General features: G+C 40.4%; 1 protein-coding gene across 2 annotated transcripts in view; it reads right to left on the bottom strand.

The window, feature by feature from the left end:
- Positions 1 to 24,671, bottom strand: part of atf6 (activating transcription factor 6) — a 368,108-nt gene that overhangs the window by 285,876 nt on the left and 57,561 nt on the right. For both annotated transcript variants that reach the window (XM_041207876.1, XM_041207877.1), the window contains exon 7: positions 21,793 to 22,019. In XM_041207876.1, coding sequence (XP_041063810.1) covers positions 21,793 to 22,019 — 227 coding nt within the window. The remainder of the gene's footprint in view (positions 1 to 21,792; positions 22,020 to 24,671) is intronic.

Raw genomic sequence — 24,671 nt, 5'->3', positions numbered from 1 at the left:
TAGGGGGAATACTTATTGATTTATAAGTGTGAAATAACATCCAAACATGAACACGTGTCTTAGTGTATCATGTAACAATAAACTTCACAAGTGTGCAGGTTCTCTCTTTTCCACATCTGGCAACACTTGGTAACTTAAAAATTTTCCACATCTGGAAAGAATATTTCAGGCTTCCAAGGAATACAGCCCTTAAACTTGGTCCATCAAGATTAACCTGCTGCATTTTGAAAGGCACATGACCGTGATGCAAGTTTCAGAGATGGAGTCTCTTGGAGCAATGGCAATTACCATGGTGGAAGTCATTTTGTGCAAAGGCAATACCAGTTTTTGAAATCGAAAAGAATACGGTGATAAGTGACTCAGCTGCTAACAAAAAGTCAAAAAAGAGTGGAAATACCACATGGTGGGAATTGACAATTGGTGCTTGGAAATGTATCAACAGAATTTGCATTATTCATATACAATGTGAAGCGTCCCCACCCTCTCCCGTTGACACTAATCAATAGATGCCAAGAATACTGAATGCCTCCCAATCACGCCAATCACCGAGACAGGGTAGTGCACATTTCACAAAATGAAATTGGCCAAAGAAATAAAACTAGGTTGCAAACCATTAATTGAGAGATGCATGGCACTTAAGGAGCATATAAGCAGCTGGGTAAACAACTGACAAATCATTTTTCTATAGTACGGTCAAGATATAGAAGATTCGAACTACTGTGTACAATGTTTTGGAAATGATTCAGCAAATATCCATGATTCTGGGACTTGCCTCTTCAGGTCAACATTTAAAAACTAATCCCATTCTGAATCCCTTGGCACTCTCCTTTGATCCTTCTTTAAGATCCCTCTCCTTCTAAAGCTCCTTCAATGCATGATACTAACATATGTGCAAAAGAACATATTTACCAATCAGGAGCAGCAGTTGGCCATGCTCTGACATTTGATAAGATCATGGCTCATCTAATTGTGGCCTCAACTCTACATTCCTGACTAGCCCCTATAGCCTATGACTCCCTTGTCAATCAAGAATCTGTCTAACTCAGCCAGAAAAATCTTAAATGACTCTGCCTCCACTGCTCTCTGGAGAAAAGAATTTCACAGACAAACAACCCTCAAGAGAAAAAAAAGTGTCATCTCCTGCTTAAAAGGGAGACCTTTTATTTTTAAACAGTGTCCCTGAGTTCTCATCTCCCCTACCCTATCAAGTCCCCTCAGGATCTTATAAGTTTCAAAATATCACCTCTCATTCTTCTAAACTCCAATGGATACAGGCCCAACCGTCCAACCTTTCCTTACAAGATAACCCTTTCATTCGAGAAATCAGTCAACTGAACCTTCTCTGAACTGCTTCGTATGCAATTATATCCTTTTGCAAATAGGAAAACCAAGACTATACATAGTACTCCAGATCTGGTCTCACCAACAACTGTGGCAAACTTCACTACTTTTATATTCCATTCCCCTTGCAATAAACAACAACATTCCATTTGCTTCCTAATCGCTTGCAGTACCTGCATCCTAACTTTTGTGATTCATGTACCAGGATACCCAATGTACTGCTCTCAATTTTCTCCATTTAAGTAATATACTGATATGATAGCCACTCAGCTCTGGGATCTCCTTTTACACCACTCCCTGTTCAAATCCTTTCAATCGGGAGATTACAGTGGTTAAAAGTCACCAGTGGCTGGCGACAGCTTCTGCTCTAAACCCCTGTATTATTGCATCCTTTGACATGTTGCACCTTGATACCATTATCCATAAGCATGGAGTTAGTCTCCAGCTAGGTAGTCTCAAGATATTGACCTCTACCAATCGCAATCAAATTGTTTATCATTATGTGTTGGATAAGCCAGTACTTCAATTAATTTTAAATTGATAGAGCCAAATCTATATTGACTAAATCCTAACAAGCCATGAGCATGCTCCAGGCGCAATCTTGTCCTCACAACACCACCTCCACCTCAGCTGTTGGCTCAGTTATCTGTGCAGAAACTCAGTATCCTGTTCAGTTCCAAACTGAGCTTCAAACCACAAACCCATCATCAAAATCACTTGTATCCACCTCACTCCTTAATTGATCCATGCCACCGCTGAAACTACAGTACACATTTTTATTAACCCCAGGGCTCATTTCTCATTTGCCTTCCTCTACTGCTTAGCAAACTTATTTCTCAACTCTAACTGGTCAAAAATTCATTGTCTATAACCTGTCCCACTTCCCATCAGCCACATCCTTGTCAACCTCAGCAGGCTCCCTCGTACCATAAATATTTAATTTCAAGTCCTCACTCTAGTTTTAAGTCATTCAGTGGTCTCACCCCTCCTATTTCAACAAACTTGTGCAATTAAAATTAATTGAAGTACTGGCTTATCCAACACAATGATAAACAATTTGATTGTGATTGGTAGAGGTCAATGGCTTGAGACTACCTAGCTGGAAACTAACTCCATGCAACCCCAGACCCTAGCCCATGTCATTTAGTCTTCTGTTTCTGGCCTCCTATGCAACCCCACTTCCTTTTCACCACTGCCAGTGGAGCCTTCAGTTGTCTCAGCCCTACTCCTCCATTCTCTGAATGAACCTTCTGCTTTGTCCCTCTCCTATCATTTTCAGAAGCCTCAAAGCCTATCATTGTGATCACGTCTTCAGTGCACACTCCTAACTTTAATTTGACTGCCTGTTGGCAGTTTTTCCTTCATTAAGTTCTGTGGCGAAATGTAGATCTATACAAATCATAATTACCTGGAAAAACTCAGCAGGTCTGGCAGCATCGGCGGAGAAGAAAAGAGTTGATGTTTCGAGTCCTCATGACCCTTCAACAGAACTGAGTAATATGAGGAGAGGGGTGAAATATAAGCTGGTTTAAGGTGTGGGGGCGAGTGTGGTTGTACGGACAAGCAAGCAGTGATAGGAGCAGATAATCAAAAGATGTCACAGACAAAAGAACAAAGAGGTGTTGAAGGAGGTGATATTATCTAAACGAATGTGCTAACGAATTGTTTATCATTATGTGTTGGATAAGCCAGTACTTCAATTAATTTTAAATTGATAGAGCCAAATCTATATTGACTAAATCCTAACAAGTCCATGAGCATGCTCCAGGCACAATCTTGTCCCCACAACACCACCTCCACCTCAGCTGTTGGCTCAGTTATCTGTGCAGAAACTCAGTATCCTGTTCAGTTCCAAACTGAGCTTCAAACCACAAACCCATCATCAAAATCACTTTTATCCACCTCGCTCCTTAATTGCACATTCATTTAGATAATATCACAACCTTCAACTCCTCTTTGTTCTTTTGTCTGTGACACCTTTTGATTATCTGCTCCTTTCACTGCTTGCTTGTCCCTACAACCACACCCCCCCCAACTTCTCTCCCCCCACTCCCCCCCTTCCCCACACCTTAAACCAGCTTATATTTCACCCCTCTCCTAATATTACTCAATTCTGTTGAAGGGTCATGAGGACTCGAAACGTCAACTCTTTTCTTCTCTGCCGATGCTGCCAGACCTGCTGAGTTTTTCCAGGTAATTCTGTTTTTGTTTTTGATTTCTAGCATCCACAGTTTTTTGTTTTTATCTCTATACAAATCATAAAGTTTAAAATGCAATTTGCCCTCAAAGAATAAAAATGCTTTGAAATCTAGGTGCATCTGGATAGCTTTGATGTAAAAACGCAAATTAGATTGGATTTGTATTTCTGCCCTCTCCTAACTATTTCCCATTGAGCAGTTTTAACATTCTACAGTAATTTCTGTGAATAAATAACATGTTTTGAAACATTAGACCACAGATTCTGTGAAGCACATGATTCACTTACTCTGGGGTTCATGAAATGAAGAAATAGCCATGCAAGGCTGAGTAATGCAGGCTATGACATTAGCTGGATATACATTTTGACTTTTTCTGCCATTATCTTTTGAGACAGACAAAAACTAAGCACAGACTGTATTATGCATGGTGGGGCAAAACAAGATTAGCCTGGGCTATAGAAGAAAACTTTGAGAGCTTGGATTCCAGTGTAACACTCACCTCAATAGCACTGGGCTCTCTTAAAATGCGGCCTGCCTTTCATCAATGTGCTAAGTTTTAGACACTTTTCCAGAACCAGATGTGCAACTCTTCATGCTCTCAATATTGGAAAAATCCATATGAAAAGCAATAGTAGGGCCAAGACTGCCAAGCTATTAGACCAGGTGACTTGGTAGTTCGACAGAAAACTACCATCCAAATACAGCTGAGCCAAGTTCTCTCCTTCCAATTCACTGCAGGTTGAGAGATATGGTGCAGTACATTTAAAACACATGATGATAGTTTTCAACAGAATAATGTGTCATATCCAAGCCCATTTACACAACATAACTTGTACAAACACCCTTGAAACAATGACAAGCACAAAATCCTATTGGACATCAGACATGTTACAGTTCCTGCAATTAGTACAAATTGACCAAGACTGGTACAAAATCCAAGTCTTTTTCACCTCTCTGCTCACAAGCGTGCACAGATATCATACAGTGATTTGCTGACAAAAGCCAAGTACATCTTGCTCCAAGAATTACACAAGATATTTGTTTTCAAACACTGTGCTCTTCTTTCACTTCTGGCAAATGATAACAAATATATAACAAAGAGTTCAAGACATGTAAGCTTTCATCACCAGTTGAATTTCTCATCTTTTTAGTACTGATTGAATGGCTTCATTGCCTTGTTACTTTTTTCCACTTACACAGCCAATACCACTTACTGTAATTTACCTAGCTACATCAGTGTGCCGTCCACATGTGCAGACTTAATGACATTCATTGGCAGAGTTTACTTTCAATTTCAAAGAGTATTTTGGCTTATAGTTCAAGCACTAATCATTTTTACTGACAGAATAAGTGACTCCTACCTTTGCATGAATAAGGGCTTAGATTTGAATCACACTTGACTGCTTCTGCCAGTTTGGAAGAAAACTTTATTTTCAGTTTGTAAATTCAAAGCAATACTCATTTGATGCGCTATTTTTTGAGCCATAAAATTCCCAACTGCTCAGTCAATTTTCTCCTTAAAAATTGTAAAATAAAAAAACTCTTCATCTCCAGAAGTATGATGGTTCAAATGGCCTCCTACTGTGCGGAATTATTTGATGATTCTATGTCTATAGATGGCTGCAGATTCAATCAATGGTGAAGGTGACAAATTCTCAATAATAGTTTGGCCCAACATAACATAAAATATAAAATTCTGAAGGAAGGAGATTGGTTGCCTTGGTGTCCCTGCCATAATTCAATAGTCTGGGCAAGGATTTTCACCATGTTATGTCACCATGCTGTTCATTTACTGTAAATGTTTAATTTGCTTTCCTCCATCTTTTTACATGCTTATTACCCAGTACTTCCAGCACAGAAATTTGTCATTCAGCTCAGCTGGTCTATGCAACATTTATGCTGCAAGAGCTCCTCCCACCCCAGTTCTTCTAACCTTATCAGCATTTCCTTCCAGTCTATTTCTCTCCCTTATGTATTTATCCAGCCTTTCCTTAAACATATCAATGTTATTTGCCTCAATTACTCCTTATGACAACAGGTTCCACATTCTAACCTATCGGAGTACAACATGCTAGGAAATACAATCATTTTGATTTTTGCTAACACAAAAAAACCTGTCTTCCCAAATCATTGAATGAGGCACGAATACCAGCTGCAAACAAATCTACTTGCAATTACAACTATATTTTTGAGACCTTTAAATGTGCACCCAACATCACAAAGAGTGTAAAGTTTTCTTATTTGTTATTGAGTTTCTAACTTATCATATAAATCATCTATGATATACAGAGAATGCAACTTCACCACTAAAAGATCTGGTCTTACTCCCTAGAAGCCAGAAGGTCTGGGATCAGTGCCACTGGCACAATTTAGGGAAAGTTAAACAATCTCATTTTCATTCCAACTTCATTTTGCAAACTTACATGTGAACTCCATCCACCTGGTTCCAGATTAGCAAACACCAGCCCTGGATTTGTGCTCACTTACGATTGCCCCTCAAGTCTATAGCCTGGTTCCCTTCAGCAGAATTATATTAATTTTATATATTAGCTATATTAATTTTATACAGTAACACTTCAACACTATGACAACAAACTATATAAAACCTTTAAGTAAAAGACTGAATTGTTTGCTGTAGTGGCACATACTGCCTTGCACAGTTTCAAGTTCAGGTGAGGACAATTTTTATACTTCACATTATTATACATAAAATGTGTGACTGTTTAAATTCCATGGTATTGTTGCTGTGCATAGGTAGACAGAAATCGTACTTCTGTATGCCAGTATTAATCTAAACTGTGCACCCTTTTCTTATATAAAAGCAGAGGAAAACAAGTGTCGAATTGATCAGCCAGGTTCACCCACATGTCCAAAATGCAGTGTTTGCCTTCAGCTTTTATAAATACAAAGCTGGTAATTGGACTGAAAAACTTATTTTGACAGCTGTAATTAGGACTGGAATTACGACTACTAGAGGAACAATTAATGTTTAAGTCTATTTGCCATTTTTTAAAATTTGTTAACCATATCTATTCAGTGAGCATTTCAAAGTCAAAAATGATATTGTTTCTGGGGAAAGAAGAACATAACGTAAGAAATGGGAACAGGAGTAGACTATTTGACCCCTTGAGTCTGCTTTGCCATTCGCCTGGTCAAGACTGATCTGCTTCAATCCCACTTTCCCGCCTGCTCTCCATATTGCTCGATTCACTCAGAGACCAAAAATGTCAACCTCAACCTTAAATATATTTAACAATGGAGCATCCACAACCCTCTGTCGTTGAGAATTCAAAAAATTCACAACCATGAGTCAATAAATTTCTCTAACCAGAGGTTGTGCCCCTATGTTCCAGATTCCCCAAACAGGGAAAACAAAGCGCTGTCAAGCCCCTTCAGGTTCTTCTATGTTTCGATGAGATCACCTCTCAATCTTCTAAACCACAGAGAGGTTAGGCCCAAGTTACTCAAGCCTCTCATCATAGGACAACCCTCTCATCCCATGAACCAATCAACTGAACCCTCCCATGCCTCTGCCAACGCAAGTATAACCTTCCCTAAAAACATGGAGACCAAAAGTACACTGTTCCAGGCATGGTCACACCAAAGCCCCATACAAATGTTTCAAGACATCCTTATTTTTGTATTCCAATCCTCTTGCAATAAGGGCCAAGATGCACTTAACTTCCTAATTGCTTGCTCGAACTTCCATGTCAGTTTTGTGTTCCTTATACAAGTACACCCAAGCTTCTCTGAATATCAACATTTACAAGTCTCATTTCTTTTAAAAATGTTCTGCTTTTCTATTCTTATCCTAAAATGAGTTACTTCACACTTTATACTCCACATTATACTCCATCTGCCACCTTGTTGTCCACTGTCTTAACCAGCCTATATCTCTTTGCAGAGAGTAACAGACAGACACTAACAAAGAGATAATCTCGGCGGTGAACACTTTGTCCCACTCTAAATTTTGTAAGTCAACCTCATACTGGCATGGTCTTCACCAAAGCACCAAATTCTAAATCCTTGCCCTTATCTCCAGTCTATTCAAGTCTCCCCAGTTCAAGTTGTGGCACAGCCTTCAGGCCTGTTGGCTCTATTTCCAGAAACCCCTCCCAAAATCCTTCTGCTTACCCACACTGTTCCCCTACCTCACTTAAAGCCCATCAATGTGACTATGTTTTCAATTGCCTCTCACTATCTGATCAGCACCCCTTTCTCCAAGATGAAGCATCTTGTCTCATTTCCTATATTTGGCCACCAAGAAAAAAAAATTGGAAAACTGCAGAACTTAGGAAACTGAGTGTGACATTAAAACAATTGAGCTCATAAACCAGTTAAATGTCTAAATTTCCATCAACTGCAGTACATGGTTGCACAGCTTAGTGGGGACACATGGCAGCATCAAAACAGTAGCAAACTGATGAGGCACGATGGAATTGTCCACCAAATCTGCTGAAATTTTGATAAAACAATAGTTGCAGAAGCAAAGAGCAGCAGAAAATGCATTGTATGCTGGGAGATGGGCAAAAAAGAATGGTGAGTGCCTGCCAAACCACTTTCACAGAATTCCTGACATTAGACCAAAAGCAGCATTGGTAGCTGCCAAAAAGAATACAGCTCAACCCAACTACTGACACTTGAGTTACTGAGCAATCTAGCGAAGGCCAAAAACTTGGCAGTATAAAAATGCATAGATTATTTCCAAAAACCCAATTTCCAATTCTGCCCCCAAAACCTCAGTTCTAGGCTGTGTTCTCAACAGCCTAATGCCAAAAAATGAAACTCGGCTATTTTCTCAGCTTTTTGGTTCAAAAAAGGTGAAATATCTCACCTCAAGGAAAATACTATCACTGTGGTACAGACTGATCGGAAATATTCAATTATTTTTAATGGCTGGGCTTCACTTTCAGGGAAGGGAATGAAGATGAATTTGTCATCATCACTCTTGTGCTTTGGTTTCTTTTTCCGATATTCATTTAAGCAGCAGAAGAGCACTAAGCATGAAACCGTGACACAGAAAGAAGTTACAGAGAATCAAAGAATTTAGAGCATAGAAACAGGCCATTCAGCCCAACTAGTCCATCCAAGCTTAATGCCATCTTACTTCATCCCACCCTTATGGGGAGATGATGGCACAGTGGTAAACGTCACTAGTCTAATAGCGCAGAGGCCCCAAGCTAATGCTCTGGCCACATGTGTTCAAATCCCACCACAGCAGCTATGGAAATTTGAAATCAATTAACAAATCTGGAATATAAAGATAGTCCATCATCAATTGTCACAAAACTCATTTGTTGCACTCATGTCCTTTAGGGAAGGAAATGTGCTGCCCTTATCCAGTCTATAGGTGACTCCAGACACACAGCAATGTTAACTCTTAACTGTCATCTGAAATGACTTAGCAAGATACTCAGTTCAAGGGCAATTAGGGATTGGCAAGAAACATTGGCCTTGCCAGCATTGCCCCTATCCCATGAAAGAATAAAGAAACATAAATCTATCACCATATCCTCCTGTTCTTCTCTCCCGTGATCCAGCTTCCCCAGAAATTTACCGAGGTAATTTGCTCCAACTATCCATTTTCACCACTCTGAGTAAAAAGGTTCTCAATCCCTTATTGGATATGTCAGTGGCCATCTCACATTAATGATCCCTAGTTTTGGACACTGGCAGAAACGATTTTTCTACATCTACTCTGTCAAATCGTTTTCTAATCTTGAAGATCTCCATCAGGTCACTTGATCAGATCTTAGTTTTTCTAGAGAAAACTGCATCAGGCTATTCAGTTTTTCCTTAAAGGTGTAACTTCTCAGTCCTGGTATCACCCTTGAAAATATTTTTTGGCATTGTCTCCAATGACTCCATATCTTTTTGGTAATCTGGAGACCAGGACTGTGCACAACACCCGCTCCCACCCCGCCCCTCCCACCCCCAGCAAGAGTGAGCGAACCAACGATCGATACAAGTTTACCATAGCTTATATGCTTTTCAATTCTATTCTTCTATAAATGCTTTATTTCCATTATTAACCTGCAGCGTTACTTCTAATGATTTGTGAATCTGGACATTTAAGATCTGGGTTCCTGTAGCCACGTTGGACATTTTTCAAGCCTTTTGCAGGGTTTCCTTATTTCTCCCACTAAAATATACCATCTTACAAATGGATTGAAGTCTAAGACCAAAACGAAAATTGTTGGAAAAACTCAGAAGGCCTGACAGCATCTGTGGAGAGGAAGACAAGAGCCAATGTTTCGAGTCCGTATGATTCTTCATCAGAACTAAAGAGAAATAGAAATGGGTGAAATGTAAGCTCATTAAGGTGGATGGGACAGGTGGAGCTGGATAGAGGGTCAGTGATAGGTGGAGACAAAGGAGAGATTGCCAAAGATGTCATAGACAAAAGGACAAAGGGGTGTTGACGGTGGTGATATTAGCTAATAAATGTGCTAATGGTGACATTAAGGGTAGAAAGCAGGATAACCAAGTAACAGATGGCCCTAGTGGGGGCAGGGTGGGGGGAAGGGATCGAAATAGGCTAAAAGATGGAGATAAAACAATGGATGGAAATAAATTTTAAAATAATAATAGAAATAGGTGGGAAAAGAAAAAAATATATAAAATATATTATGAAAATTAGAAAAAAGGGGATCAAAAAGGAAAGTGAGGATGGAGGAGGAAGTTCATAATCAGAAGTTGCTGAACTCAATATTAAGTCCGGAAGGCTGTAAAGTGCCTAATCGGAAGATAAGGTGCTGTTCCTCCAGTTTGCGTTGAGCTTCACTGGAACATTGCAGCAGGCCAAGAACGGACATGTGAGCATGGGAGCAGGGTGATGTGTTAAAATGGCGAGCGACAGGAAGGTCTAGGTCACGCTTGCGGGCTGACCAAAGGTGTTCCGCAAAGCGGAAAGTCTGCGTTTAAGACTAAGGTTGTGTTCACAAGGACCCCCAAAGTGCAGAGGGCTTTCAGTTAATTCTTTCAAATGAGCTGATTGTTCCAGGCTATTTCCTACAAGGAGAGGTAAACAGCTTTATTTATGTTATTTACCCTTTCACAAGTGATACTCAAGATCACATATCAGCCAATGCAGAAAATCAGGCTTTTTTGAACACTCGGCAGGAATTTTAAAAAATCTGCATCCATCATTCTCTCATATTTTCTAACTAAATCTCAGATTTCAAACAATGCCTACATTCACTGTGCCTTCCAGGGGAAATAGTGCATTTATTTGAAGGAACATTTGAATATTGCTGTCTAATCTATTGACTGCAGGCAGGGGAAGGGAGATCTTTGTAATGGACTGCCTGTAGTTTCCATGTCTTTCACCAATATGCTGTCTTTTTTATAATTATAAAATGATTTGAAAATATTGGAAGGAAATTTCTCTTAGTTAACATGCATGAACTTCGTATGTGGTGAAGAGCTCACAAGCTTCTCTTTGTTTCTGAATGCTTCTGGTACCTCAAATTCCCTCAGCCTCCACCTTAACCACTTAATTAGAATTATAGAATCATGGCATGGTTACAGCACAGGAGGCCATCTGGACCTGCCTATCTGTGCCAACTCCCTGTAACAATAACTCAGCTGGTTTCACTCCCCCACCCTTTCCCCATAGCCCTGCAAATTATCCAATCCTCTTTTGAAAGCCACAATTGAATCTGTCTCCACCACACTCTCAGGCAGCGCATTCCAGATCCTAACTACAAGCTGCATAGGAAAACTTTTTCTCGGTCACCTTTGGTTCTTTTGCCATTCACCTTAAACCTGTGCCCTCTTGTGCTCAACACTTCCATAAATGGGAATAGTTTCTCTCTTTGTCTAGACCCTTCATAGTTTTGAACACCTCTATCGAGTCTCCTCTCAATATAGCTCTTCTCTAAGGATAAGAGGCCCAGCTTCTCCAAGTGGGGATGGGGTCAGGGACCCAGTCTTTGTGGATTTGTCGCTTCGACTGTGCGCATCTGTCTGTGTAGCTTCATTCGATCTGCTTTTCCCTTGGCTCCACCATTTACTCATTTTGCCTCAATCTCCAGGCAGAGTGGTATAAGGAGGTCTGTCTGGTCCACCGCCTCACGAAACACAATCAGTCTGGATCTGTTTAACACTGCCCTCATCTTTTCCTCCCCATCTCATCAAACCAATCTCCCCTTCAATTAACCCTTGCCCCCAGTCTACCTCACCTTAGCCTTCCCAAAGCCTGTCCCCCAACTTCTCCCAGTCTCTCACATTTCACTTTCTCCCCTCAAGATTTCTCCCATTTCCCTACCCCTCAGGTCCTCTCCCCTTTCGTTCTTCTATCAGACTCTCACCACAATATCCCTCCTAAGGTCCTCCCCTTTTTCTCTCCCCTCAGCCTCCTTCCTCTCCCACTTCCTCAACCCTGGCCCTCCTCCCAACATTGGCCTCACCCCACTCAGTTTCCCATCCCTCAGCCTCCACCTGAGCCACATTCTCCATAGTCCCTCACTCATCACTCTCCCCAGACCTTCTCTCCTCAGATTCCATGTACCCTTAAACCCTCTCTTGCCCCACGTTATGATCAATATTCTAGAAGATGCTAATTATTTTTTTTTTAAAAAAAGACACCAAGCTGGACGATTCTAAAATTCTGACAATATTATTCTCTCACTCTCTGGATTTTCATTTTTCATAACCCTTTGGGCATAAATAATTATTTGGCATCCTCATGCCTCCTGCCCGCATCTCTACGCCTGCGCAGCAATTCTGAGGCATACTTTCTCCAGAGTTGGCTTTCAAAAGCAGTCTCAGTGGCACTCTGGTCTCCCAGTACGTCAGCTCTTCCTTTCTCCCTGCTTTTGCATGAAGATCAGGAAATTCTACTGTAAAGGGAGCTCTTACACCTGTGATGAGAATGGATCAGTTTCAGAGCACCAGAAGCTGATGCAACGTCATTTCCAGCAACATTCACAATTCTTACTGCAAGAGCAGAGACAGAAATATCTGAATTAAATCTTGAAGGGAGATGGACCAGGAAGACATGTCTATGAGGTTTTAGGTTTTAGTCTCTACAACATGAGTGAAGAATTAGAAGATTTATGCGAATAGGTGTAGCGACTGAATGAGTACATAGTGGAAATTCCTTGGGACAACCTGTGTCAAATATCTAAGTCTGTAAGCTCCTCATCTAGGCTCTGGGTGCAATAGCCTCTCAGGTTTGGCAGATAGAGGAGGACTGCTCACCGAAGGTCCTACCATATTTCTGCAATTTTTCTTTGTTGTAAAATTGCCATAATTTATAATTTCCATTGTGCTGCAGTTGAGAACGGCATGATCCTACTTCCACAATCATTCCTTTACTGGCCCAAGTCTGAAAAGTCTACCTATCTCTGCTTCTCTGTTTCATTCATTTGCTCCGTAAGGATCTGCGGTCCCAAATGATGAAGCATTGGCTCAAGAGCTTAGTTGGACAGTACAAAGCAGTAATTGTCAGAAACAATATCCAGTGAACCCGCGACACAGCAGAGTTGGTGCGGGCAGCGTTACTAGGGAACTATGCAAATACTGTACATGGGAAGGCAGTTATTTACTATAGCTGATGAGCTACTTCTATATACCAGCCCAGAAAACGAGACCTCAAAAGTCTCCCAGTGTTACAGCTTTCTATTTATTAATCAAAAAATTCATTAAAACAACGCTCCATTGCACGGCCATATGCCACTCTGTTCTCAAAGCACGTGGAGATAACAACATTCACAAGATTTCTAATTGCCAGGGAAGGGTTTTATACATTATAGAAGCAGAGAATTATTTGGCTGCAACAAATCTGCACATTGTCTGTTATCACAGGGTCAATGAATATGATCAATGATAATAAGAGAGGACTTTTAGCATTTACCCAACATGGGCTAATTCATTATTCTAATACCCAATTCTCTTTGGTGTTGTTTTAATTACCTTGAATTACATTATGGCATTAAGGAAGAGATCCAAGTTAATCCCACTTTCCTCCTCGACCTTCACAAGTATATGACACTCACTGAAGCACTGTTTATCACAGAATCACAGAACTGTTACACTGTAGAAGGAGGCAATTTGGCCCATCGTGTCTGAAGAATGGCGACAGGAGCACGTGGCAGTCTGCTACAACAGCAATTGAAACTGCACATTAGGGCACTGAATGCACATGCTCGGATCAGATGATAAGTGTAACCTCGTCCCTTTGTTTCCAACTCTCGCTTGTTTATTGCCTAAAATTGGTGCCCACACAGATGCTGATCTCATTCTCTCATCAAGACTTGGGTTCTAGATGCAATTTTCTTTTTAAACTGAGCAATGAGACCTTACTGATTGCTTAGCCTCATTGATTGAAAGAGGTGTCTTTTGGGAGACATTTGCAGCTCACATCCTCTTGTGACTTTTGTAAACGCAAGATTTTAACACAGTAATTGATAACTAAATATCAGGGGGTTATTCAAGCATAATAATATATATCAAATGTTTATTGCGGTCTTCAATTTCCTGTGCATGATTCCCTGTCTCACTCCCTTCTATCTATTCTCACATCTCGAGTCTCTTCCCTGATGTAACTGTCAACCTATCTCAGCCCTTGTTTCCTGGTTTCTCGGTCTACATAACTCTCTCTCTCTCTCTCTCTGGATCCATCTGAAATTCACTAACCCCACATGGGCATGTCTCCTATTCCCACTTTTTCTCAAATAGAAGTTAGTCAGGAATGGGAATGATCAAGTTAAGCCTTGGCCAAAAGCAGGTTTGAACCCATAGTCTTCCTAAAAGCTTCAAAACGTACCATGCCTCAAAGCACCAGCTTGATTTACAGTCAGTGCTTTGACCTGGGTGCTGTGTAAACGTCTGCCATACCTGACTTCTGCAGCTCAGCTTATTCAACATTTTCCAGGCCTGAAGGCAACTATGCCCATTGCTCCTAAATATTTAATCTCACATAAGGAGGGGGAAATCCAAGGAAATCCAAGATACCCAAGGAACTTTGTTTTTATCCTTAATCATCGAGTGTAGTCTTTTCATGTCAGCAAGCTGGGCTGACAAAATTCTTCAAAGTCATTTTGTTCCATTAGATTTCACTTTGTTGAGATTGTTGGACTGCTAACTTGATGAGAAAAAAAAAACGACGTCCACCTTGTTACCCTATGCACGATGATTTTCAATATGACCTCCCCTTGTGGGAAAGCACTGCTCACTTACTTCATAGCAAAATGCCATCAGTGGATCTTGTAGGCATCTATGTAACAATAAGACATGGGTAATTTCTACATCTCCTATCCTCTCTGGAGCACAGAGATTCAAAAATAACAAAGAACACTGTAAATAATTTTGGAGAAAGAGAACCCTTATTCTCCCCCTCCACCTACCTCAGACTAGCCATCAAAATGCATCAATGAAAAGAAGGTGGGGCTGAAAATAAAATGCTGCACTACAAACTCAGCTCTGACTGCACCTAAACGTAGAGGCTGTCGGCACCACTTGAAGAGCTCTGCATAAAGAAAGGCCCTTTGTGCTCAGCAATACTGCTTCTAACCTATCATGGACTTGACCCAATCCCTTTAATCTCCTGAAGAGAAGCTCTGGCTCATATTCTTACTCCTCGCCCACAAGATAATAAGTAAAAATCCAAGTCCACAGTGAAAAAAATTGCAGACCCAGTGGGAAATTAACAAAAAAGTCTTGAAGTTTTAAAACTCATAGTTGTTTGGTAGATCAGAACTTGAGTATTGCTGAAAAATGTGGTTGTTTTCGTCCAAACTTTTCATCTTGCTTTCATCAGGACAATTTGCAAGAAAGTACCAATGTCCGGGGCAACAACATAGCTATACGGGATGACGAGAGTGATGATTGGATGAGTCAAGCTGCCTGGTTTAAATTTCAAACAATGCTTGGCAGTTAACTATCAGCCACTATCTATGAGTGCATTTGCCATGGCAATGCCTCTGCCAATTAGAGTCCACTTGCCCAATAAGCACTCTCTACAGGATCAATTGCATTATCCTGGGTCTCTGGAATACTGGTCCAGTGAGGATACCACTATGCCACTGCCTCCCCATAATTGTCATCAGTTTACAACAGGGAGGTTGACTGCGGTACTGCTTGTACTAAGAAAGAGAGTATGTTGTTTCTAACAGCAGCTGTATTATACAATGTAACACAAATGAATATTACAAGCAGATTTTAACCTAATTTTGCGCTTTGTTAATTTATAAGCAGACAATCTAAAGCACAAGGAGACCAACGAATAGGTCCTTCCCACACATATTTACCTTCAAATACTGCCAGTGGAGAAGCGGTCTAAGTAGGCTCAAACTGAGAATGGCCAATTTATGATTTAAATTAAAATTAGTACACACACGAGCAAAGCATGAACATATTGTGCAAATGTACAAACCTTGGCTTAAAGAAAAAGAAAGTCTGTTTTTTTTTTTTACATAGCATCTTTTATGGACTCATGTTGTCCTAAATCATTTGACAACTAATGAAGCACTTCTGAAACATAGTCCCTATTGCAATGGAGGAAACATGGCATCGATTTGAAACTCCCAAAAAAAGCATTCCAAGACTGACCCAACAATCGGCTTTTCTGTGATGTCAACTGAAGGATAAATATTCATCAGGACATTGGCAATAAAACCCCTGCTCTTTTTCAGAATTTTATGTCCACCTGAGAGTGGAGGCAGGGCCAGAGTTTCACTTCTCATCAGAAAGACAGCATCTCTGGCAGTGCACCATTCCCTCAGTACTGGACTGGAGTGACAGACCAGATTTTTGTGTTCAAGTTTCTGGACCAGGCATAACCCACAACCTTTGACTCAGATGAGATTGCTACCCACTAAGCCATGGCCAATATATTATGAGTGACACTTCTGCCTCCGACTCAGCTGATCATGGGTTCAAGCCCTACTCCTGAGACCAGAGCATAAAAGATAGAGATTGACATTCTACTGCAATTCAGGGGAGCAGTCTTTCAAATGAGAAGTTAAACTGAGGACCCATCTGCCCCCTCAGAAGGATGTTAAACATGTTTTTAATCATTGAGTTGAATTCAGGCATTCAGGGGCTTTAGTTCACTGCAAGGTAATAGCGAATGCAGTACGAACAAGGATTACAACTGGTTTACAAAGTTCTAGCTGCAAAGCTGAGCTGTTTATGTTTCATCATTCTCAATAAACTGCAAGCCCTCAATGCTGTTTTCGATACTTATCATCCAGTCGTAATATTTGAAAATATTGCTCCAATACTTGAAAAACTGAGTTCAAAAAGGAAGTAAGTGGGGATTGATGCTCTATCACCGAGGGACACACGTGTATTTTTTATTCGTACATTGCATATGAGTGTCATTGGCAAGGCCAGCATTTAAGGCCCATCCCTAATTACCCTTGATGGCAAAGAGCCACCTTCCTGAATCACTGCAATCCATCTGATGCAGTTAAACCCACGGTGTTGTTGTGAGAACACCAGGATTTTGGCCCAGCAACAGTGAAGGAACAGCCATTCGTTTCCAAGTCAGGATTGTTTGTGGCTCGGAGGGAACTTGCAGGCAGTAGCATTCCCATGCACCTGTTGCCTTGTCCTTCCAGGTGGTAGAGGTTGCAGGTTTGGAAGGTACTGTCAAAGGAGCATTGGTGAGTTGCAGCAGTGCATCTTGTAGATGTAGAAACCACTGCCACTGTGCATCACTAGTGGAGAAAGTGACTGTTTAAGGTGGTGGATGGGGCGCCAATCAAACAAGCTGCTTTGTCCTGGATGGTGTCAAGCTTCTCCAGTGTTATTGGAGCTGCACTTATCCAGACAAGTATTCCATCATACTCCTGATTTGTGCATAATAGATGGCTTTGGGTAGTCTTTGGTCAGGCTTTTGGGAATGTTATGTTGTGAATGGAGATTCAATACAGCCCCTTAAATCAATAGTTATGTGACCACATCTGTCTAGCATATTTTTAACATTTAAACCAAGCCAATGAGATAGGGATTCCAGCTAGAATTGAAATCCTCCAGAGAAATGCAACAATCACTTACCATAAAACACACAGGTGGCATCAAATAAGCATCCATGTTTAAATAATACAAAAAACACATTGCCAAGATAACATCAACAGCAGAGAATTTACAGAACCCGTCATGAAAATGTGCTTTATACCAAATAATGATTTTTAATCTACTGGCTGGAATCATGAAGTGAACTTTTCAAATCAGAGTTTTTAAATACACAGAGACTGAACTGATTTGAACACACAGCCTAAAATGGCTAACCCCAATTTAGATGACCAAAATTTCCACATTGCAATTCACTGGAGTGGAGTCAGTTTGTCTGCAAAACCTGTTAAAAACAATGACTTCACAGGAGTGTGAAGTATAGTACTCATAGCTCCTGTCTTATTAGCAAAGCATCTATGGCAATTAACTAAGGTATTGAGCTGTGGGATCATTAAGGCAAATCACTTGGACAATGGGACCCTGGTTAAGTCCCTGGTTAAGTTAGCTTCCAGGCATGAGCTAATCAAGTCACCTTTGGAATACATGGATATTTTCAAAAAATGCTTCTGGCAGTTAGAAAAGGAAGGTCACATGGCAAAGCAACCCTTTGCATGTTTTCAACACGTTTTCTCAGCAGAACGGAGGACAAGCAGCTTAGGGAGAAGATCTAAGTGGGGTCCCTCCTGCCTCCTTTTTTTCTCCAACCTACCTGGTAAGTTTTGAGCCTTGTTTACTGACTTTGATCATCTAAGACGCCTTGCTGCAGACAGAGATTTCTTAAAAGAATCCAATCCAGTATTACCATCTCTCAAAGAACAACCGACTCAGTTGTCTCTAGCTTTATTCAGCCTGAAACCAGCTAAGCCAAATGCAGGCTCTTTTACTTGTTTGATGGATTCTACTTTGGCCAACCTATCCTTCCCGACTCTGCGATATATATATATAATATAAATATATATATGATGTGTGTGTGCGTGTGCGTGTATAATAAAGATAACCTCTTTCCTTGTTAAACTCAAGTAAACCTGTCCTCTTGGTTCTTTTATGATCACAGCGCATAAATAGTTAAGTACTCACTGAATTGGCAAGTATATCCTTTTCAAACAAAAAACGTGTTGCAGTCCAACAAGGAGGGAGAAAAAGAGGGTAGCCAATCAACCCTTCCTCACCTGGTCATAAACCATAAGAAAGTAACTTTTGCCAGCTCAACATTCAAAATACACTATTTACTACTGCTATCCCTCAATTAATTTTGCTGACCCAATTCCTGTCAAGCCGTCTCTTAAAATTAATGATGTTAGTAGCCTTCCATCTTTTAATCGCTTCCTTTTCAATCATTATGGTTGTCCTTAAAATTTCCTCCTTTTCTGAAATGTCAACTCACATGTCCAGCAAACAGTCAGCCAAGTCTTCCATTGTGCACAAACAAAGAAATTGTTCAGGACATGCACCACATGCCACTTGCTCAAGACCACATCCATATCTTCAAAGACACTACTTGACTGGCATTCTCTCACTTTTGGGGTAAATTCTGCAGCCAAGTTTGCAACAGAGCAGTGGCTTTAACTAAAAATGACAAGAGTGCCCTTTCACACTGGTAACAGGCACATATTTGGATGATTGAGATAGCACAATAGTTTCACAACTGAAGATGCAGGAATGCTTGGGCAATTTATCATGAATACCATCAGCTTTCTCCACATCAGGTCACAGATGGCAGGGAATGCCCCGATTTCCATGTACAAAGAGTTTAAATGAAGTTAAATGGGTTCCTAGCTGTTACAGGATGAATGCCAATGTCCAACAACAACTATACACACACACACGCACACATACACACAAATGTCCCATTATTTAGAATGGGACTGCTAAAGCCACAGACTGAAAAGCGATGATGAGTTAAAATCTATGTGAACTTGCCATTCTTCAACACTAACCAGGGTACACTTTACTTTGTGTAATTAATCGTTTGGAGCAAATTAAAGTAAAATCTACTACTTAACAAACTAGTTTAAATTCAAATATAAAGGCAAAAAAAGGTGGTGCTTCAGGTGTGATTCATTACAACTCAGCCAACCAGCAAACCTCTTGAATTATAGAGTCAAACCAGTCAAACATAACCGTGTTTAAACTGTATTCTTCTCTGGTCAGGTCTCTTGAGTTTTGACACTGAGACACAACAAAGTGTGGAGAGTGATTTCTATCATCAAGGAACTGAGTTTTAAGAAAGGGTTGCAGAAGCTTGGCTTTTTCAAGTTTAAGTACTTGAGATGTGAAATGAAATCAAAGATAAATCCAAAACATGATTTCAAGCTCAGTTTTCAAAGAAAACAAGTGGCACAAGTTCAAAATTATTGAAAAACAAAATTAGGACTGATATGAGCAAATTCTTGTCTAATCAAAACAGAATCAGGATGTGGAATAGACTTCCAGGTACAATATTTGAGGCAAAAAGCTTGGATTTATTTCAGAAAATGCTTCACGTGATGATAGGAAGACTGGGCATTCTTTCCTGGTGGATAAGCCAAGGTGGCCAAAAGCTTGATCTCATCTATGTCACTCAGATTATGAAGGGTGATGTTGGCTATGAGCCTCTCTCTTTCCAGTTGCCTTTGCACTACAAGTTTAGCAGCATGAAGAGTGATTTAGACTGAACACTGAAGTTAAACTAATGTGGTGCAAATTGCATAGTAAAGCACCAACCAACTCTAAGGTGAAATAAAAGCAAAATACTGCGGTGCTGGAAATCTGAAACAAAAACAAAATACTGGAATAACTCAGTAGGCCTGGCACCATCTGTAGAGAGAGAAAAAGAGTTAATACTTTGAGTCCAATATGACTCTTCTTCGGAACTCTAAGGTGAATGTTGTTACTATGATTGTGGGTTCAGGTTGCATTTACATTCTAACTACAAGGGGAAGCTGCTTCACATCAACACTACAGATGTTGGATTAATTCAGAGCATTTTTTGTTTCAGATTGCATAATGGTTTATTTGTATCAATTTCAATTAAAATAACTAAGCACTTAAGGTAGCCAAATGAGAAGTTTAAATTCAGAACACACTAACACCCTGAACACAAATCTAACGAAAAATGCATTAAAAACACAAGTGTATTACCATGGGAACATCATGCGTTATGGAGTAAGACAGAGTTCATCATTACAAGTTACCTTGGACATTCCAATTATATCCTTCAATTTCATTCTTGTTCCTCCTTGCTTCCATTTTTCAAATCAGTTTCTCCTCACATTCCCTCATAAATTCACTTCTCCTCCTTAACTCACCCTTCTCCTCCTCTATCCTGTTTGCCCTTACTTACCTGTCAAAACTCATGCAATTTGCTTTTTTCCCTCCCTTTTTACCTCTCTGTCATGTATTTCAGTCAAGTGTAAATAGGAACAGAGAACAAACTAGACACCAACAACCTCCAGGCAGCAGCACCATGTCTCACTGTACATTTCAGCAATCAGTTTGAAGCAGTCGGCTAGAATGGAGGTGCGTTACCAGTAATTCATGATTGAAATCACAGGACTCATGGATAGATTTAAAATAAAGCTCACATTTTATCAACAACTAACCAGCCATGTCCAATTTTTGTGTTTTCAGTAGGATCAAATCAACATTATGTTAACTTGCCTTTATTCTCAAGTTATAGATCATAACAGATCTTCATGTTCTTAAACAGGATTTATTCAGTGAGGCAATTGTACCAACAACAGTCCTCTGCAAATTTCCAGGTTCAATAAATTCAAATAGGACAAACCCCAATGAATAAAAAATGTTAATGAAAAGATACATTCAACCACCTGGCCTGACTCAATGGTTTGCAGGTCCTCAGGCCACAGTTTGGACACTGGAGTGATCAAGTCTCTTCCATCTTCCAGCAGAGATGAAGTTTCTACTTCTGGGGGAGACCATAACTAAAGGTCATAAATATAGGATAATTTCTAATAGATCCCGTAGGGAATTAAAAAGGAATCCCTTCACCCAGAGAATGTGGAACTTGCTACCGCAAGGAACAGTTGAGGCGAAAAATGGTGGATGCATTTAAGGGTAGGCTATATAAGCATGAATGAGAAAGCAACAGGAGGATATGCTGGCAGGGTGAGAGTACAAATGCCAAAGACCAGTTGGAACGAATGTCCTGTAATCTCATGCTTAGACCATATATGCCTAACCAGTAAATGACAACAGCTACAGAAACTCAGCTGAAAGTCTTTTTTCTTTGCTCAGGGATGAACCTATTACAAATATCTGTTAAAAAACACAAAAAAGTGAAACTTACATCTGGCTTCTTGTTGCTGACTCCAGTTGGTGGACGTGTTGAGATGACAGCTTTTGCCATTGGAGCTTTTCCATTGATCATGCTTCTGTTTGCAGGTGTCAGCACTCTCACTGGAACAGTGCTGATGCGGTTAGCTCCACCAGCAATGTTCATAACTTGTTGGGAAGCAGGAAGACCTTGGGACTGAATCTGTACCACGGCAGGCTGAGGAACCACAACAGGCTGACCTAGGGCAGGGGCAAAGAAGGAAAGCATCACTGAACAAGCACAACTTTGTGACACAGAAAGAGTTTCTATGGACAGTCCAATTAACCTGGACTCATTAGCCAAATTCATGAAAACTTTTATTAGATGACTGATGAGCATTTCTCAGTTCAAGTCTACGCATTTAAGATTGTAGGAAATGGCCGAGCTTATGCATCCCTAAAACCCAAGATGAACTCCCAATCCAAAACAAAAACCAGGAGCAGCAAACCAATATACAAAGGCTTATTTGCATCAAAGGCACTACTTTTAAAAATGCAGCATGTTGCTTAGTGTTCTGTGAATGTAACTTCTGCATTGCATATTACAGTCAGATATTTTTGTCCCCTTAGGATGCATGACCTTAATTTGCAATTTTCAGTGGCCATAAGGCTCGACATTTACAGATACTGAAGATTAAAAGTACATATTTAATCCCTTGAAACAAAAGCCTTAATTCCTGAATAAATTGTTGCTCAATACAGGCTGAAAACTATGGGTCTCGATTACTTTCCTAAAAAAAAATACAGGTTCTGGGGCAGTCAGAACACAGGAAACTTCAAATTTGCCAGCAAGCAAGGTGCACATTTTCTGTGAGAGGAGCATTTGTGCTGTGCAACAATGTTTTGAAGAGAATCAAGCATTTAGCTCATTCATAGAAACATAGAAAACAGGAGCAGGAGTAAGTCAGTCGGCTCTTCAAGCCTGCACCGCCATCTAATATGATCATGGCTGATCCTCTATCTCAATGCCGTACCCCTGGTTCTCCAATGCCCCTTTAGAGTCCAGAAATCTTTTTCCTTCTTAAATATATTCAGTGGCTTGGCCTCCACAACCTTCTGTGGTAGTGGAATTCCATAGGTTCGCCACCGTCTGAGTGAAGTTTCTCCTCATCTCAGTCCTAAATGGCCTACCCCATATCTTCAGACCGTGACTCCTTATTCTTGACCTCCCAGCCAGAGGAAATATCATCCCTGCATCCAGTCTGTCCATCCCTGTCAGAATTTTACACATTTCAATGACCTCTTCTCTCATTCTTCTAAATGCCAGTGAATATAGGCCCAATCTCTCCTCATACCACAATCCTGCCAACCCAAAAATCAGTCTGGTGAACCTTTGTTGCACTCCCTCAATGGCAAGCATATCATTTTTTAGGTAAGGAGACCAAAGCTACACACAATACTCCAGGTGTCATTTCACCAAGGCCCTGTACAGCTGCAGTAAGACATCCTTGCTCCTGTACTCAAGTCCTCTCACAATGAAGGCCAACATACCATTTGCCTTCTTAACTGCTTGCTGCACCTGCATGCTTGCTTTCAGTGACTGGTGTACATCCAGGACCCTTTGTACATCAACATTTCCCAATCTATCCCCATTTAAATAATGCCCTGCCATTCTGTTTTTCCAACCAAAGTGGATGACTTCACACTTATCCACATTATACTGCATCTGCCAAGTATTTGCCCACTCGATCTGTCTAAATTGCCTTGAAGCCTCTTAAGACTCACCTCACTATTCACATTCCCACCAAGTTGTGTGTCATTAGTAAACTTGGAAATATTACATTTGGTTCCCTCATCCAAGTCATTGATATATATTGTGAATAGCTGGGGCCCAAGCACCGATCCCTGCGGTACTCCACTCGTCACCGCCTGCCACTCCGAAAAAGACCCATTTATTCCTACTATGTTTTCTGTCTGCCAACCAATTCTCAATCTATGCCAATATAATAACCTCAATCCCATGTGCTTTAACTTTACACACTAACCCTTTATCTGGGGCTTTATCAAAAGCTTTCTGAAAATCCAAATACACCACATCCACTGGTTCTCCCTTATCTAATCTGCTAGTTACATCCACGAAGAACTTCAGTAGGTTTGTCAAATATGATTTCCCTTTCATAAATCTATGTTGACTTTGTCTAATCCCATTGATATTTCCTAAATGTGCTGTTATCACACCCTTTATAATAGACTCTAGCATTTTCCCTGTTACTTATGTTAGGCTAATCAGTGTGCAATTCACAGTTTTCTCAGTCCATCCTTTTTCTAAATAGCAGGGTTACATTTGCCACCCTCCTATCTGCCAGAATCGACACAATTTTGGAAGATGACAACCAACGCATCCACTATTTCCATGGCTTTAGTATCCTGGGATGTAGATTATCTGGCCCTGGGGATTTATCGCCTTTCAGTTCCATTAATTTCTCCAGCACTATTGTTTTATTAATACTAATTTCCTTCACAACACATTAGTTCTAGAATGGGAATTATACTTTGAGCTTGAAAGAAAATAGCTGTTTCAACGATTCTATAAATTCACTCTGTACTACATTCCAATTCATTCCCCACAGCACAGCTGCAGGCACAGTATTTACAGGCTGGTTGCAATGTCTTTAATGTGGAAAAAAATAAGTGTTTGAAATTGTATATTCCTGTTAAATTCTTCCCATCTAAGAGAATCTGACTGGCAGCTAATTTGCTTTCATTGTTACTGAACTGCTTCTTCATAAGATAGTCTTTTTAAGGTGGTTTTGAACTCAATAAATTTGCGTTCAGGTTCAAGGTCTCATCCTGATGCGATGCTTCTTCATCAAGAAATTTGCATCAGATTTCGCACTCATAATTTGGTCATGT

The sequence above is a fragment of the Carcharodon carcharias genome, chromosome 16 (genome assembly GCF_017639515.1).
Source record: "Carcharodon carcharias isolate sCarCar2 chromosome 16, sCarCar2.pri, whole genome shotgun sequence".
Lineage (NCBI taxonomy): Eukaryota > Metazoa > Chordata > Chondrichthyes > Lamniformes > Lamnidae > Carcharodon > Carcharodon carcharias.
The sequence above is the reverse complement of the archived record's forward strand: the minus strand, read 5'-3'. Positions and strand labels throughout refer to the sequence as shown.